We start from the raw sequence: 18,708 nt of genomic DNA on the forward strand, positions 1-18,708 counted from the left end.
ACATATATATGTATATATGTAGTCATGCATCCCTTAACAATAGGGATATATTCTAAGAACTATATCACTAGGTGATTTTGGTTATGTGAGCATCAGAGTATACTTGCACATACTAAGAAAGCTGTGGTATCAATAGAAAGAATCTCATGGAACTACTGTTGTGTATGTGGTCTATCATTGACCAGAATGTCATTATGAACACATGTTTCTGTATCCTATTGTTTTGGTTCCTCTAGAGAACCCTGACTGACAGATTTCAATGCCAAGAGTGATTCTAGATGAACAGAATTTGAAGGATGGGTTTTCTGAATTGATTTTGGGGTTTCTAGGAATGATTCTGTAATCTGACTACATTTAATGATGCTAAAGACTCTATTTCCAGCTGTGAAGAGCATAATGATAGCTCATGCTATGAACTATTCATAGAGATATGCAAAATATCTGAATCAGATACTCCTGGTCAACCATTTTTAAGAAGCAAGGATTAGGTACCAGAGTTGTGGCATAACAGGTAGGTTTGCCACCTGTGACTCCAGGATCTCTATGGACACTGGTTTGAGACTCAGCTGCTCTACTTCCTATCTAGCTCCCTGCTAATGCACCTGGGAAAGCTGTGGAGGATGGCCCAAGTCCTTGGGCCCCTGCACCCATTTGGGAGATCCAGAAGAAGCTCCTGATTCTTGGCTTCGGCTTGGCTCAGCCCGTTATTGTGACCATTTGGGGAATGAAACAGCAGATGGAAAATCTTCCCCCACCCTGCCTGTGTGTGTGTGTGTGTGTGTGTGTGTGTCTTCCTCTCTGTAACTGACTTCTCTGCTGGAGCTGGGCCGATCCAAAGCCAGGAGCTTCTCCTGGAGAGGGGGAAAAGCATAATAGGGGGAGGAAAAATGGAATAAGATTTAGAATACTTGCAAAGACTGAAGAGGTGAGCTGAAGTAGGGTAGATCCTATTGGTTTTTGTTTTCCATTTCCTTCTTTCTTCTTATCAGTGAAGATCTCCTCCTTCTTCCTGTCCCTCTCACCACACCCTCACTACCTCTATGTGGCCTCTTACTAAAGAGGGAGAGAAGAGAAAACCTGCAGAAATGGAAATATTTTGGGAATAGTAAGCCCAGACAACAGCATGCTAAGGAAAAAAGAGTCCCTACATCACCTGGTCACATGTCTGGAAAAAACAGTTCTATTTCCAAAGGACTTTGTCTATGTAGAAGACAAAGATAATGCAGGTTATTATGTGGACATTTCTATTGTTCAGCAACAGCTTATTCTCTTCCTCCAGACACACAGAAGTCTCCCCTCATCCTTCTCAGTTGACCTTGCAAAAGGACAAAGTCATGTGACTATTATGACTCATGAGATGTGAACAGAGGTAATAAGTCATTTGTAGGCTAAGGCTATGAAAAGCTATTCGTGATTCCCAAGTATCTCTTGTGCTCTCCCAGTGTGATGATGGATGAGAACTTGTGTTGAAATGGAAGAGCCAAAACATTGTGACAGCCTATGTCTCTGAGTCACCACTTGGGAAGGTGGATACCCTGGAGAGCCACTCAGACCCACAATAAACTTTGTAGGAGCATGAAATGAACCTTTATTGTACTAAGCAACCAAGATTTCCAGACTCGCTCATTATCACAGCATAATTCAACCTGTCTTGGCAAATACATTATGAAAATTAGGGCCTGGGGGCTGGTGGTGTGGCATAGCAGGTAAAGCCACCATCTACAGTGCCAGCATCCCATATGGACACTGGTTTGAATCCTGGTTGCCCTACTTCAGATGGAAAACCTGTCTCTCTCTTTCTCTGCCTTTCAAATAAATTAATTAATTAAAAAAAAAAAATAAGGAGCCAGGAGCTTCTTCCAGGTCTCCCACACAGGTGCAGGGGCCCAAGGACTTGGGCCATCTTCTGCTATCCCAGGCCACAGCAGAGAGCTGGTTTGGAAGAGGAATAGCTGGGACTAGAACTGGCGCCCATATGGGATGCCAGCGCTTCAGGCCAGGGCTTTAACCCCCTGTGCCACAGCGCCAGCCCCAACTTACAGTTTTTGATACATTGTAGGACATCAATAAGGGGTGACTATAACCATATATGATCAATTTCAGTGATTGTTATTTAAAGAAAACAAATATTAAAGAGGGAAAAGCATCACTGTTTAACATTTTAAAAAATTCTCTCTCTGAGCACTTAAATAAAAAGCTTCCTAAAAATTATTGATTTTAAAAAGTATACTTTTTAGAGTATACTTGATTTTAAAAAGTATACTTATTTTGCAATTGAACATGATAGAGTGGCTTTTCAGAAAATTTGCTATAGATTTAGAAGTCCAGGATTTTCTTCACATTGTTGGGCTAAATGTGTTTACTTATTATGATTCTTGGTTTTATAAATTAAATTTCTTTTTTTTTTTTGTAAGATTTATTTATTTACTTACAGAGTTACACAGAGAGGGCCGGTGCCGTGGCTCAATAGGCTAATCCTCCACCTGTGGCGCCAGCACACCGGGTTCTAGTCCCGGTTGGGGCGCCGGATTCTGTCCCAGTTGCTCCTCTTCCAGTCCAGCTCTCTGCTGTGGCCCGGGAGTGCAGTGGAGGATGGCCCAGGTGCTTGGGCCCTGCACCCACATGGGAGACCAGGAGAAGCACCTGGCTCCTGCCATCGGATCAGCGCAGTGCAGATCTCTCTCTCTCTCACTGTCCACTCTGCCTGTCATTGAGGGGTAACCAACGGCAAAGGAAGACCTTTCTCTCTCTCTCTCTCTCTCTCTCTCTCTCACTGTCCACTCTGCCTGTCAAAACAAAACAAAACAAAAACCACAGAGTTATGCAGGGCGGGGCGGGGGGTCTTCCATCCCCTGGTTCATCCATCCCCAATTGACCACAATGGCCAGAGCTGCGCCAATCAGAAGCCAGGAGCCAAGAGTTTCCTCTGGGTCTCCCACGTGAGTGCAGAGGCCCAAGGACTTGGGCCATCTTCTACTGCTTTCCCAGGCCATAGCAGAGAGCTGGATCAGAAGTGGAGCAGCCCGAACTGACACCCGTATGGGATGCCAGCATTGTAGGCGGCAGCATTGCAGGCGGCGGCTTTACCCGCCAAGCCACAGTGCTGTCCTGATAAGTTAAATTTCCATCAGAACAATTACCTGTTTAGGAGTAGATGTTTAGTCTATCAGTTGAGACACCCTCGTCCCAAATCGAAGTACCTGGGTTTGATTTCTGGTTCCAGCTCATGACTCCAGCTTCCTGCCAATGCAGACCTGGGAAGTGATGACTGAGTAGTTTAAGGTTTCCCTGGCAATCACATGGGCAATGTGGAATGTGTTACTGGCTCCTGACTTTGGTCCCAGCACAGCCCCGCCCCAACTATTGCAGGCATTTGGGAAGAATGCTCTATTCTTCCCTCCCCTCCCCTACCCTCCCCTCCCCTCCCCTTCCCTTCCTTCACTTCCTCTTCTCCCCTTTCTCTATCCTCAATAAAGAAAATAATTTTTGAAAACCAATTACCAGTTTAAAAGATGCTAATGTTTCCCTTCATGTGTTACAAAGTATCTCCATAACTACTATGGGAAATTTTTTCTTAATTATAAGAATTATGGAGGTGGCCAGTGGTATAGCATAATAGGCTAAGCTTCTGCCTGCAGTACCAGCATCCCATATAGGCACTGGTTTGAATCTTGTTTGCTCCTCTTCCAGTCCAGCTCTCTGCTAATGGCCTGAGAAAGCAGCAGAAGATGGCCCAAGTGCTTGGGTCCCTATATCCACGTGAGAGACCCAGAAGAAATGTCTGGTTCCTGGTTCCGGATCAGCCCAGCTCTGGCTATTGCAGCCAACTGGGCAGTGAACCAGCAGATGGAAGACCTTTCTATCTCTTCCTCTGTCTATCTGTAACTCTACCTCTCAAATAAATAAAATCTTTTTTTTTTAAAAAAAAGGAACGAAACATGTTATTTAAAAAAGAATCTATGGATACATCTTCTAATTTAGTTTCACAGTTTCTAGGAGTTCATAGCTGTTGACTTGCTATTAAATCCATCAAGAATATCTGGGTAGCAGGCATTGGTGAAGTGGTTTAGATGTAACTTGGGATGCATGAATCCTATATTGGAGTGCCAGGGTTCAAGTCCCTGCTCTACTTCCTATCCCAGCTTCCTGCTATTATATGAGAGGCAACATCTAATGGCTAAAGTACATGAGCCCCTGCTGTGCATGTAGGAGACCCAGACTGAGTTCCTGGCCCCTGTCTTTGGCCTGGCCCATCCCTAGCTGTTGTAGGTCATTGGGGAGTGAACCAGCAGACAGAAACATCTCCGCGGCTCAATGGGCTAATCCTCCACCTGCAGCGCCGGCACCCTGGGTTCTAGTCCTGGCCGGGGCGCCGGATTCTGTCCCGGTTGCCAGCTCTCTGCTGTGGCCAGGGAGTGCAGTGGAGGATGGCCCAAGTTCTTGGGCCCTGCACCCACACAGGAGACCAGGAGAAGCACCTGGCTCCTGGCTTTGGATCAGCGCGGTGCACCGGCCGCAGCACACTGCCATGATGGCCATTGGAGGGTGAACCAACAGCAAAGGAAGACCTTTCTCTCTCTTACTGTCCACTCTGCCTGTCATTGAGGGGTAACCAATGGAAAAGGAAGACCTTTCTCTCTCTCTCTCTCTCTCTCTCTCACTGTCCACTCTGCCTGTCAAAAAAAAAAAAAAAACAAAAAAACAAAAAAACAACCTCTGTCTCTGTTTCTGTCTCTCTTCCTTTCAAATAGAAAAAAATAAATTTAAAAATAATAATATCTGGGGATGGGAGGTTAAATACCCCTTTCTTGCCTCTCCAGGAACCTCACAAGTTACATACACACTGACACACACACATACGCACAATGAATATAAAGCAACCAGAGTAAATTTCTTTTTTTTTTTTTTTTTAAGATTTATTTTTTTGGGCCAGCGCCGTGGCTCACTAGGCTAATCTTCCACCTTGCGGCACCGGCACACCGGGTTCTAGTCCCGGTCGGGGCACCAGATTCTGTCCCAGTTGCTCCTCTTCCAGTCCAGCTCTCTGCTGTGGCCCGGGAGTGCAGCGGAGGATGGCCCAGGTCCTTGGGCCCTGCAACCACATGAGAGACCGGGAGAGGCGCCTGGCTCCTGGCTTTGGATCAGCGCAATGCGCTGGCCGCAGCGTCAGCAGCAGCGGCCATTGGAGGGTGAACCAATGGCAAAGGAAGACCTTTCTCTCTCTCTCTCTCTCACTGTCCACTCTGCCTGTCAAAAAAAAAAAAAAGATTTATTTATTTATTTATCTGAAAGGCAGAATTGCAGAGAGAGCGAGAAAGAGAGATTGAGGTCTTCCATCTGCTGCTTCACACCCCAGAAGGCTGCAATGGCCAGAGCTGCACCGATCCAAAGCCAGAAGCCAGGAGCTTATTCTGGATTTCCCACATGGGTGCAGGGGCCCAAGGACTTGGGCCATCTTCTACTGCTTTCCCAGGCCATAGCAGAGAGCTGGATCAGAAGTGGAGCAGCTGGAACTTGAACCAGTGCCCATATGGGATGCTGGCATTGCAAGCGCAGGCTTTACCTGCTACATCACAGCACCGGCCCCCAGAGTAATTTTCAGTAGCAAATGTGCCAAGCTAAAATAGTCAGGAGGATCACCACCTTCAACAGAAGTACCTTGGGAAGCTGTTTAACTGTGCAAGAATACCACCTTTTTGGGGGACTTATCTGTTATAGGTCACTTCAATACTTGCTAAATTCTTTCTTGTATCCCTGATCTTAATAGATATGTACTTTGAGAATAAATTTGATTTTCTTTAAAAGAGCAAAATATTATCTAAAACCAATCCTGATAAGTTAAGCGATCAAGACAATAGCATCCACTGTAGTAAAAGATGAGCAATGACTATAAAAGTCTGTGCCTCATAGTCTAACAAGGAGATAATGATGCAGCTTCAGGATAAGGATATACACTTACTCCAAAATGTTAAGTGCAAGACTCATTTGGCTACATAAGTATGTAAGTAGACACAAACATCATTAAATGATGCAAAAGCCACTAAATAGTTCTTATTTCATTCTTTGTTGAGCAGCAGGAACAGTATTACCTACTCCTGGCTGTCAGACACAGAGAATAGCCAGAGTAGCAAAGTAGCCTTTACCTCCCAGAAGGAGAAGAGAAAGAAAAAGTCAGGGCTGGAAAAGTATTCAAAGAAGTAATGACTGAAAACTTCCTATATTTGGCAAAAATTATAAGCCTAGAGATTCAAGAAGCTGAGCAAACCCCAAACAGTATAGACCCAAAGAAATCCACACCCAGCCACATCATCGTCAGACTTCTGAAGATGAAGATATAGAAAAAGAAATCTTGAAAGTAGCCAGAGAAGTGCCTCATCACTTGAGAGAGAGAAAACAACAAAAATTTTGAATAACAGCAGATGTCTCCCCAAAATCATATAGGCCAGAAAGAAGTGGCATGCTCTATTTCAAGTGCTGAAGGAAAAGAGTTGGCGCCCCAGAATTCTATTTCTAGCAAAAATATCCTTGAGGAGGAGCCAGCGTTGTGGTGCATTAGGTAAGGCCGCCACCTGGGATGCAGCATATGGGCCCTGGTTCAAGTTCTGGCTGCTCCAATTCCAGTCCAGCTCCCTGCTAATACTTGTGAGAAAGTAGCAGAGGATGGTCCGAGTCCTTGAGCCCCTGCACCCACATGGGAGACCCAGATGAAGCTCCTGGCCCCTGGCTTCAACCTGGCCCAACCCTGACCATTGTAGCCATTTGGGAGGCAGATGGGAGATATCCTTTTGTCTTTGTAACTGTGCCTTTCAAATAATAAATAAATAAAAATATTTTAAAAGTGTATCCTTCAGAAATTAAGGTGAAAGTGATTGGAGTTGTAAAAATTAGAAGAAGGCAATTACCAAAATGTGGGAGCTTTTTCCTAAGAAACCAAGGCCAGACAGCAAGACTGGAAGACACAGTTTGGAGGAGCAGGGAAGGCACTGGGAAATAGAAGCTATTCCTGGAAGACCGAATGAAGAATTTAGTGAGGGCCTAGAAAATAAGCGAATTTTAGGGGCATCCTGACAAATACTTTCCTTCTTTCTTTTATTAATTTTGTATTTTTTAGAGTTTTATATTAATGGAATTACAGCATTTTTTTTTTTTTTTTGACAGGCAGAGTGGACAGTGAGAGAGAGAGAGAGAGAAGGGTCTTCCTTTGCCGTTGGTTCACCCTCCAGTGGCTGCCGCGGCCAGCGCGCTGCAGCCGGCACACCACGCTGATCCGATGGCAGGAGCCAGGTACTTCTCCTAATCTCTCATGGGGTGCAGGGCCCAAGTACTTGGGCCATCCTCCACTGCACTCCCTGGCCACAGCAGAGAGCTGGCCTGGAAGAGGGGCAACTGGGACAGAATCCGGCGCCCTGACCGGGACTAGAACCCGGTGTGCCGGCGCCGCAAGGCGGAGGATTAGCCTAGTGAGCCGTGGCACTGGCCTCATATATTTTCTTATGCCTGGCTTCTCTCATTCAGCATAATTGCTTTGAGATTTATCGATGTCATTTCTATATGTATAGTATAGATAGTATATCTTTTTATTGCTAAATAGTATTCCCTTATATGGATATTCCTCAATTTGTTTACATCTCAATATTTCCATCATCATTTGAAAGACAGTTGGCTTGTCTCCTGTTTGGAATTACTAAAAAATAAGGATCTATAAACATTTGCGTGAAAGTATTTGTTGTTTTTAAAGATTTATTTATTTATTCAAAAGTCAGAGTTAGAGAGAGGAGAGGCAGAGAGAGAGAGGTCTTTCATCTGATGGTTCACTTCCCAATTGACCACAATGGTCGGAGCTGCACCGATCCGAAGCCAGGATCTAGGAGCCTCCTCCGGGTCTCCCACGTGGGTGCAGGGGCCCAAGGACTTGGGCCATCTTCTACTGCTTTCCCAGGCCATAGCAGAGAACTGGATTGGAAGTGGAGCAGCCGGGGCTTGAACTGGTGCCCATATGGAATGCTGGTGCTTCAGGCCAGGGCATTAACTCCCTGTGCCACACACAGCGCCAGCCCCTGCTTGAAAGTATTTGAATATACACTTTGATTTCTTTTGAGTAAATACCTAGGAGTGGAATTTCTGTATCATGTGGTAGGTATATGTTTAAATTTTTAACTGAAACTGGATGATAAACCTCAATATAAAACCTAAATCTATAACACTTCCAGAAGAAGACATAGGAAAAAATCTTTGTCACCTTGGGTTAGGCAAAGATTTCTTAGATATGACAATAAAATGATTCATAAGAGAAAAATATCAGTAAATTGAATTTCCTCAAGCATAAGAAGAAATAGAGAAAACTTTATATGGTGATGTATTTGAACAAGATAGTTAACAACCTGGACAAAATGGGCACATACATATCTGTCTACACCTAACAGTGTAAAAGTACAAATTATTTTCAGAATTATAGGAAATGCGAAACTAACCGGTGTTGGCGAGGGGATGTAGGAAAATTGGAACCGTTGTGCAATGTTGGTGAGAATGTGAAAAACACAACCACTGTGGAAAACAGTATAGAAATTACTAAAAATTTAAATGTACAATTATCATGTGATCCAGCAATTCCACTTCTGGACATGTATCAAAAAGAACTGAAAGCAGGATCTCAAGGAGATATTTTTACATCCATGTTCATAGCAGCATTATTAACAATAGTCAAATACAAAAACAACCCAAGTGTTCAGAGATGGATGAATGGATAAATAAAATATGGTATAACCATATAATGGAATATCATTCAGTCTCTGAAAGGAAGGAGATGGCATTTAGCCTGGTGGGTAAGATGTCCTAAGTTTGGTTCTTAGCTCTGGCTCCTGATTCCAGCTTCCTCCTAATGCTCGCTCTGTGAGACAACAAGTGATGGCTTGAGTAACTGGATTCCTAGCAACCACATGGGAGGCCTGCAGTGAGTTTCTGGCTCCTGGCTTCAGCCTCAGCCTAGCTCTGGCTTTTATGGACGTTTGGGGAGTAAATCAATGGATGGGAGCTCGCTCTCTCTCTCTCTCAAATATATATTTTTAAAAGCAGGAAATTCTGATGCCTGCATGTAAGTGAATCTTTTTTTTTTTTTTTTTTTTTTTGACAGACAGAGTAGACAGTGAGAGAGGGAGAGACAGAGAGAGAGCAAGGTCTTCACCCCCAATGACCGTTACGGCCGGCGCACTGCGCTGATCTGAAGCCAGGAGCCAGGTGCTTCCTCCTGGTCTCCCATGCGGCTGCAGGGCCCAAGCACTTGGGCCATCCTCCACTGCACTCCCTGACCACAGCAGAGAGCTGGACTGGAAGAGGAGCAACCGGGACAGAATCCAGCACCCTGACTGGGACTAGAACCCAGGGTGCCGGTGCCGCAGGCAGAGGATTAGCCTATTGAGCCGCAGCGCTGGCCCTGTTCTGTAGGTGAATCTTGAAGCCATTTATGCTAAGTGAACTAAGCCAAGCACACACAAATACTACTTTTTTGCTTCTAAACGAGATGCCTAGAGTAGTCAAATTCGTAGAAACAGAAAGTAGAATGGTGGCTGCCAGTGAGCAGGGATGGGGAGTTAAGTGGTTAATGTATACAGAGTTTTCATTTTTTAAGATGAAAAAGTTCTAGAGATCTGTTACACAACACTGAAATTCCACCCTGGGTGAACTGTACACATAAAAATGGTTCAGATGGGGGCTGGCATTGTGATGCAGTGTGTAAAGCCACCACCTGTGACACTGACATCCAAATGGTTCAAGTCCTGACATCGCTGGTTCAAGTCCTGACTGCTCCACTTCTGATCCAGCTCCCTGCTAATGCACCTGGGAAAAGCAGTGGAGGATGGCCCAAGTTCACGGACCCCTGCACTCACGTGGGAGACCTGGAAAAAGCTCTAGGCTCCTGCTTCGGCCTGGCCCAGCCCTGGCTGTTGTGTCCATTTGGGAAGTGAAACACAGAGGGAAAATCAGTCTCTCTCTCTCTCTCTTTCTCTCTTTCTCTCCCTCTCTTTCTGTAACTCTGCCTTTCAAATTAAAAAAAAAAAAAAAAAAAAGAAAAAATGGGGTTGGTGCTGTGGCATAGTGGGTAAAGCCACCGCCTGCAAGTGCCAGCATCCCATTTGGGTGCCAGTTCTCCAGCTCTTTGCTATGGCCTAGGAAGGCAGTAGAAGATGGCCAAGTCCGTGGGCCCCTGCACCCGGAAGGAGCTCCTCTCTCCTGGCTTCAGGTCAGCCCAGCTCCAGCCCTTGCAGCCAACTGGGGAGTGAACCAGTGGATGGAAGGCTTCTCTCTCTCTCTCTCTCTCTCTCTGCGCCTTTGCTCTCTATAACTCTGCCTTTCAAATGAATAAACAAATCTTTAAAAATAGACAAAATAAGATACTATTACAATGTTTAAAACCTAAAAGACTTACAATACCAATTATATCAAGGATGTAAACAACTGAAACTGATCAACTGATGAGAATATAAAATGATATAACTCCTTTGGGAAAGAGTCTGGCAATTTTTTTTTTTAATTTTGATTAGAGTTGCAAGAGCTTACATGAAAGTTCCGAGACTCATTCAGAGAACCCTCATTTATCCCTTTACCTAAAGTCCCCAATGGTCAACATTCTACCCTTGACAACTGTTCTCTCTCTCTCTTCCCTTTCTGAATCATTTGGGAGTTTATTACTCCCAATAGGTTTATTTATGCTGTAGTACTCCTTAATGATTCAGTAGATATTTCCTAACAAGGTGAACACTTTTCTACATGACCACAGTGTAACTGTGAAAGTCAAGAAATTAACACTGAAATGGGACTGCCATCTAATAGTCCACAGATCCCTTTGAAATTTTGCTGATTGTTTTGGTTATATACTTTATATATCCACCATACAGAACAGATTTTAATTTTAGGTAAATGGAAGATTTTGAACATAGATTGCGAACTGAATGATGTTAGGAAATTGTAACATTTTTAAGATATAAGGATGGTATTAAGTTAGGTTGATACAAAGTCCTTTTCCATTATAGATACATATTCAGATATTTTTAGGAAAATATGTTACAGCTTTTCTTTGAAACACTCCTGAGGAGTGGAGACAGAAGATAAAATTCAGATTGGCAAAATACCTCTAATTGTTGAAGACTGGATGGTGAGTATAGGGGAGGTTAATAAAATATTTCCTCTAGTTTTATGAAGCTTTCCATAATAGAAATGATTTATAAAAAGAAAATTAATGGAGAAAGGAAGGAATTTTAAGGATTTGAGTGAAGAGAGTGATCACATTTTGATCATATTTGTGGTTTAGAAACAGTACTCTGGCTGCAGTGGAAAGAATGGCTTAAAGTGAGGCAAGACAGAAGACAGGGAGCCGTCAGAGGGCTGTTGAAGTGTCCCAGGGAAGACATAATGGTGGCCTGAAGCTAAGTTAATGAAAACAGGATGCAGTGTTGTGGGTAGAGGGATGGAATGGTGACTGGATGTGAAAGTTGACAGAAGGGGGGATCCAGAATTAGGCGGTGCTGTTTACCTAGTTTCGGATCACGGGAAAAGGACTAGGCTCCAGAGGAGGGAAGACGTTTGGAAGTGGCTTGGGTCAAGCTAGTGCATTTGTGTTATCGGGCCAGAACTCAGTGGATAGATGACAGCAAGGCACCAAAACAATCCTTATTTGGGGGACACTGTCAGAATCAGCGAGGTGGGCAGAGGAAACATGCCGCACCTGACCTGGGGTAATGTGATCTTTCTGAGCAGACATGCAGACGCAACAGAAGATGCAGTGCAGCGTCAGTGTCTGCATGGAGAGGTTATTCTATAAATTTCAAAAACTATGCTTTTTGGCAGGATAAAAGAGAAAGACTCCTTGAATTCACATCAAGTGAACTGGGCGGGGAGCATAATTCTTTTCATGGGAATGCAGTTCACTAAGATGTTGGGGTGGAAGGGCAGAGAATGAGCATGGTCAAGGGGGTGCTAAGCTGGGGAGAAAAGGGAGCAGTGGTCACAATTTTTCTCCTAGTAGACCTGTCCTGGAAAGGTTCAGGTGAGCTGGTAAGTGGGGAACGACTCAGTCTGCCCTGTTAAGCGTTAACTCTCACTGGCCAGCCACGCACTTTGGTTAAAAACAAAAACAAAAAACTTGTTTCGTGAAAACCATACAATCTGGCGTGATCAATCCAAACTGCGCGATTTGATCTCTCACGTTCTTGCAGTTCCTCTCCTCCCATTCCGCCAGCAGAACGTAGGCAAGGGCCTCTCCCTGCCTGGGCTCCTACAGGCTGCACCCCTCCGGAGCCTGGCCCAGGCCCCGCCCCCTGCGTGGGCCCCGCCCACAGACACGCCCCCGTCGTGGGCCCGCCCTGGAGCCTATCCGCCGAGCCCCGCCCCCCAGCGCGCCCGGGGCCCACCGCAGCCTAGCCAAGGCCGCCCTGTCGTGGCCACCCGGCAGCCATGGCTGGGGGCCGTGGGGCCCCCGGGCGCGGCCGGGACGAGCCGCCCGAGAGCTATCCACAGCGACAGGACCACGAACTGCAGGCCCTGGAGGCCATCTACGGCGCCGACTTCCAAGACCTGCGGCCGGACGCGTGCAGACCGGTAGGAACGTGGCTAGACAGGCCTGGGCTGGCTCGCTCCCGGCCTCCCGAGTCAGGAGCCCGAGCCGAGACCCTCCCAGATTGGGCCGGTCCTCTAGGATCCTGCCTCCTTTTCATCCCTCAGATTCCAGCCACACTTTGTGTGCCAGCCGCAGCTGGGCTGCAAAACCCCTACCCGGGCCGAATTCTCTTAGAGCCTTCTCCCCAAGCCGGCTGCTTCCTCCTCCCTGGCCCCGCTTCTTACTTCCTCTGACACTGCCTAGCAACGCTGCCTCCTTCCCACCTTGCCCTTCCTGGTCCCCAAAGCCCTGCATAATGATACAGCAAGAGTGTTCGTAGGCGCCCATGGCTACTTTGTAATGGGAAGGCTCTTTGGGCGCTGCGCAGGCCTTAGTTAAGGCCGTCAGTCAGAGCAGTCAAGTCCCGCCCGATTGTTCCCAAGTGCAGCCCCTGAAATCCCCGGCCCCGGTCTCCCGCGTGTCCCGCCCCCAGGAACTCTGTGTGCCTCTGCGCCTCAGCTGCAGTGGAGGGGGAGTTGACGAGTCTGGATCTGGTTACGTGGTCCAGTGTTTTTTCTGTGTGTCCAGAAGTGAGGGCACACTGTAAGCTGCTAATACTGACAGGGGCCCCCACCCTTGCTTGGAGAGTTGATGATGGACCAAACTAATGTTTCCGAATATTATCGGCCTTCCTGCGTCTACCTTTAATCCTGACACGCCACGGCCTGTGCCTTTCCTGCACTTGCAGGATTCCTCAGGAAACTGCATCTTCTGGAGCCGGCAGAGCAAAATGCTCTCCGTCGAGCCCCAGATGTTTCTTCCTAGCTTCCGTCCTTCGGTATTGATTGTTTTAGGCTTCGGGAATATAGCCAGCATCAGGATAGAGAAAAACCCCTGCCTTCAGGGAGCTTGCTCTTCTAGAGCTTCATTTTGAGAGTGATTTTTCACCTGAAATAGTAAAAACTTGCCTTATGCAACCCTTAAGTAACAAAATCATGTCACTTTCTGGTAACCCTGCGCCTTCTCCATCCTAAAACGCTGAGAACCAGGAAGTAGGCCCAGTAAGCAATCAAATTAGGTGTCACAAAGCTATTAATACCCATTCCGAGCTAGTTATTTACTTCATATAAGCTTAGTTACCTGCGCCTAAGGCTGCGGATAATGGGAGGGAAAAAGCAGCTGCTTTGAGGTAGGGATGCCCGTGATCCTGAGAACTTACAGCTGGTCATCTTTATAACAAGACAGAAGACTAAAGCAAAATAGGAGCTGCTAGAGACAGGCAGGAGGATCCACGTGGCTGCCCATGCCCACGGTGCACAGGACAGGTGGCCTCGCCACCTGCATAGGCCCCACAGGCAAATAATCCATGTTCACGAGGATGTGTCAGAGCTTGGTCACTCGACAGGTGCTCATCAGTGCCTGCCATTTGCCAGGCTTCAGGAAAACGTGCTGGTCCACAGTCCTTGACCCTGTTGATTTTCAGACCTCAGAAGTGTTCCTGCTCACCTGCAAGGTCCACGCATTACCCAACACTGCAATGGAACATGAAGATTCAGGTTTCACACTGAATAGGGTAGACACAGACTATTAAGTAACCTCATGTCAATTCAGGCCAAGTTTGCAGCCAATAAATTCTAAAACTTCTCGTGGCAGGTAGGAGGAGGTGTGTTTTAAGTTTCAGGTTAGTAGCACTTGTATATCATTTATAAATAACTCAACATTTTTTGGGTACATACTCAGAATTATTTTACATGAGAAAAAACTTTGGACACCACTAGTTTAAAGTAGAATTTCTAGACAGTTATAAGTTCTCATTATCTTGTTTAGATTTCCATATCAGCAAAGGATGTGCTCATTTTTAATTGGAAAGTTTTTCCAGACTCACCTCCAAAACACTTGTTTCTGTCTCTGGACCGTGAGTAGTGTATGAGAGTACTTCTTTTCCTATATCTTTGCCAACATTATACATCAAGATAATTTACATTTTGGGTCATATTTCAAACATAAGGGATTATCTAACCATGTTCATTTTTTATATTTAAGTAATTTATGTAACTAAAAATTGTTAGCTCAAAACAACCTATTTTTTATTTTATGGTCCCAGTAATTAAGTTTTTTTTCTAGAATAGGTTTCCCATTCCATTTACCAAAAAACTTCTTTGAGATTTTTTTTTTAGTACTTTAACGGCCTCATTTTAAAACTCTCATCAAAGAAATATAGAAATAGCTTTTTCTCTCTCCTTTCTTTCTTTCCTTCCTTCCTTCCTTCCATCCATCCACAGGCAGAGTTAGAGAGAGACAAAGGTCTTCCTTTTTCCATTGGTTCACCCCCCAAATGGCTGCTACAGCCGACCAGCTTTTTCTTTTTAAGTTCTTAACTCCATCTAAATATGGGTCTAGGCCACCCTCCCTTTGTGTACCTCTTCCCCAACTAGCCACCACAATTGAGTTTTTCTGTCTTTTCCACTACTGCTTTTGTTACTGTTTGTACTTTCCGTCTTTTCCACTACTGCTTTTTGGGCCTAGCTTCTTAATCTTTATTCCAGGTTCTTGGCCCACAGAAACAAGAATTCAAAGCAGAGGCATAAACCCAGTGCCCAAGTAAGAGCAGGATTTATTTAAGAGTGATTATGGGCTGCCTTGCATGGAGAAAGTTGCCTATGTGTGTGTGCAGGAGGAGGCGGGGGGTGGGGGGGGATGCCAGAGAAGGACCCATAAACCTGGTCAAAAGCAAAAGAAGTACCCTTCCCAAGTTATCAGTCTCTTTTATGAGATAGGGGATGGTGCCCTGGTTGACTGTATGAATGGGATGTAGTGTATCGTATGTGAGGCGTTCCGGGAGTTTCATGATGCCTACATGTGGTCCTGGTCCTGGATGAGACACAGGTGCATCATGGGAAAGTAGGCATACTGGATTGACAGGTAAGGGGATAGAGTTACAATGCAGGGCTGGCAGAAATTTCAGCTCACCTATTCCTATCTAATTTTCCTGCTTAATTTCCCCCTATCACTTTGAAATGCTACCTTTACATTATATCCAGCTGCTGGCCTTTTTTTTTTTTTTTTTTAAGATTTATTTATTTTACTTGAAAGGCAGAGTTACAGAGAGGGAGAGACAGAGGCAGAGAGAAAGAGATGTCTTCCATCCACTGGTTCACTCCCCAAATGGCTGCAACAGCTGGAGCTGGGCCAGTCCTAAGTCAGGAGCCAGGAGCTTCTCCTGGATCTCCCATGTGAGTGCAGAAACCCAAGCATGTGGGCCATCCTCTGCTATTTTTCCAGGCCATTAGCAGGGAACTGGATCGGAAATGGGGCAGCCAGGACTGGAACTGGTGCCCATATGGGATGCCAGCATTGCAGGTGGAGGCTTAACATACTACACCACAGTGCTGGCCCCCAGCTGCTGGCTTTCTGAGGACAGGTTGACTCCTATGTGCCCAGTGCCTGGTAAAAAGCTCTCAGAACTTGTTGTTGAATGAAATAAGTCTCTAATGTATTTGACTCTATTTGTTCACTCCCTATCCCGTTAATCTGTTTAAGCATCACTATCACACTGCTTTAGTTGCTATAGATTTATAACAAGCCTTAGTATTTAGTGTGGTTGCCATTTATTTATAGAATTTTCCTATTTTTGCCTTAGTTTCCCCTATGACCTTTAGTATCAGCTTACCTGGTGTTTTAGTCCATTTTCTGCTGCTGTGACATATTACCACAGACTGGGTAATCTATAAAGAACAGAGGTTTATTTCCTAGAGTTTGAGAGCCTAAGTCCAAGAGCAAGGGGCTGCACCTGATGGGGGCTTTCTTGCTGTATTATAACGTGGCAAGGCTGAGCAAGTGTGCAAGCTCATGTCTCTCTTCCTCTTCTTAAAATGCCACTAATCCCATCATGGGGCCCCGCCTCTAAATACAACCAACATATCAATTTGGGGATTAAGTTTCTAACATGTGAATCATAGCATCTGGTTTAAAAAATTTTGCTGACAGTGTTTTAGGTTTGTTTATTTAATTTCTTTGAGAGAGATCTCTCCACTGATTTACTCCCAAAATGTCCACAACAGCCAGGAGCCAAGAACATCATCTGAGTCTAACACATGGATAGTAGGGACTTAGTTATTTGAGCCACATTAGCAGAAAGTTGGATTGGAGGTAAAGGTGAGATTCCATTCCAGGCACTCTGATATGGGATGCAAGTTTCCCAAGCAGCCCCTTAGCCTGGCACAATGCCTAACCCCCATTGATGTTTTTATTACAATAATATTACTGTAAGGCCACCACAAAATGTACCAAACACCAGAGTAAGGAAAAGAGTTTATTGGAGGAAACCCTACAGACCAGAGGGAGGGGTCAAAGAAGCAAAAGAGGGAGAAGGAGAGCGTAAGAGATGAAGAGAGAGAGTGAGCGAAAGAGAGAGATCAAGGGGCAGAGAGAGGGAAAGATTGAGAGAGATGGAGAGAACCATGTGTTCAGGAACAGGTCCTCTTAAACCTTTACCGGTGGGCAGGGAAGTAGGAGCACCGAATCCCATTAGGGTGGGGGTGGAGCTGACACTGTTGGGCCATGGGGTCACCTGGCTTCCAGCCATGGCAGCAGGGGCTAGAGCCTAGGATGGTGTCTGGGGTGTAGATAACAAGACTGCACCATTTTACTAATACTTACAAATATTACTTTTATTTAATTTGGGAAGAATTCACATTCTGGGTATTTTAATGTTTGTTTAAAATGTAGCTATAGATTACTTTTTTTTTTTTTTTTTTTTTTTTTTGGACAGGCAGAGTGGACAGTGAGAGAGAGAGAGAGAAAGGTCTTCCTTTGCCGTTGGTTCACCCTCCAATGGCCAACCCGGTCAGCGCGCTGCGGCCAGCACACCGTGCTGATCCTATGGCAGGAGCCAGGTACTTATCCTGGTCTCCCACGGGGTGCAGGGCCCAAGCACTTGGCCATCCTCCACTGCACTCCCTGGCCACAGCAGAGAGCTGGCTTGAAGAAGGGGCAACTGGGACAGAATCCGGTGCCCCGACTGGGACTAGAACCTGGTGTGCCGGAGCCGCAAGGCGGAGGATTAGCCTAGTGAGCCGCAGCGCTGGCCCTAGATTACTATTAAACTATAAGAAATCTAGCATTTTTAAAAATTCTTTTTTTAAAAGATTTATTTTATTTGAAAGGCAGAGTTACACATAGAGGCAGAGAGGAAAAAAAGAGAGGTCTTCCACCTGCTGGTTCTCTCCCACAAATGGCCACAATGGTCAGAGGTGCTGATCTGGAGCCAGGAGCTTCTTTCCCAGTCTCCCACGCAGGTGCAGGGGCTCAAGGACTTTGGCCATCTTCTACTGCTTTCCCAGGCCATAGCAGAGAGCTGGATTGGAAGTGGAGCAGCCAGGTCTTGAATCGGCGCCCATATAGGATGCTGGCATTGCAGGCTGCAGCTTTACCCCTACGCCACAGCACTAGCCACCCCCGTCCCCACTGCTGTGTTTTTGGTTTTTGGGGTTTTTTTTGTTTTTTTTTTAATTCTTACCAGTTTGACAAATAGGCAAGCCCTGAGTACAGATGAGTGAATTTGGTCATTTTTACAAGATCAGTTATGGAAAGTATTGTTTTTAGAAGGTAAGATATGAGGGAAAATCAGCAACTTAGGCATTTAGTCTGCAATTTAGAGAAATGTTATCTAATTTGCATTTTCTGAGCTTTTATTGTCATTATTTTATTTTTGGCTTCTGAGCAGACTTAAAACCAAAAACTTGGAGCCAGTACTGTGGCATAGCAGGAGGGTAAAGCCACTGCCTACAGCACGGCATACCAGATGGGTACCAGTTTGAGTCTTGGCTGCTCCACCTCCCATCCAGCTCCCTGTTAATGCTCCTGGGAAAGCAATGGAAGATGGCCCAAGTCCTTGGGCCCCTGTACTCATGTGGGAGACCTGGGTAAAACTCCTGGCTCCTGGCTTTGGCCTGGCCCAGCCCTGGCCATTGCAGCCATTTGGGAATGAACTAGTGAATGGAAGACTCTCTCTCTCTCTCTCTCTCTCTCTCTCCCTCTCTTTCTCTCTCTCTTTATCCCTCTCCCTCTCTCTCCCTCTCCCTCCCTCCCTCCCTCCCCCTCCCTCTCTCTCTCCTCTC

The 18,708-nt window shown here is 45.6% G+C and overlaps 1 protein-coding gene across 2 annotated transcripts in view; it reads left to right on the forward strand.

The window, feature by feature from the left end:
• The first annotated feature begins 12,363 nt into the window (after positions 1-12,363).
• Positions 12,364-18,708, forward strand: part of EIF2AK4 (eukaryotic translation initiation factor 2 alpha kinase 4) — a 117,659-nt gene continuing 111,314 nt past the window's right edge. Inside the window, exon 1 of one of the 2 annotated variants that reach the window (XM_002717985.5) lies at positions 12,364-12,591. In XM_002717985.5, coding sequence (XP_002718031.1) covers positions 12,448-12,591 — 144 coding nt within the window. In that variant the 5' untranslated portion in view covers positions 12,364-12,447. The remainder of the gene's footprint in view (positions 12,592-18,708) is intronic. The other variant, XM_070053975.1, reaches the window with a different exon arrangement.

Source organism: Oryctolagus cuniculus, chromosome 12 (assembly GCF_964237555.1).
Source record: "Oryctolagus cuniculus chromosome 12, mOryCun1.1, whole genome shotgun sequence".
In the NCBI taxonomy this organism is placed as follows: Eukaryota; Metazoa; Chordata; class Mammalia; order Lagomorpha; family Leporidae; genus Oryctolagus; species Oryctolagus cuniculus.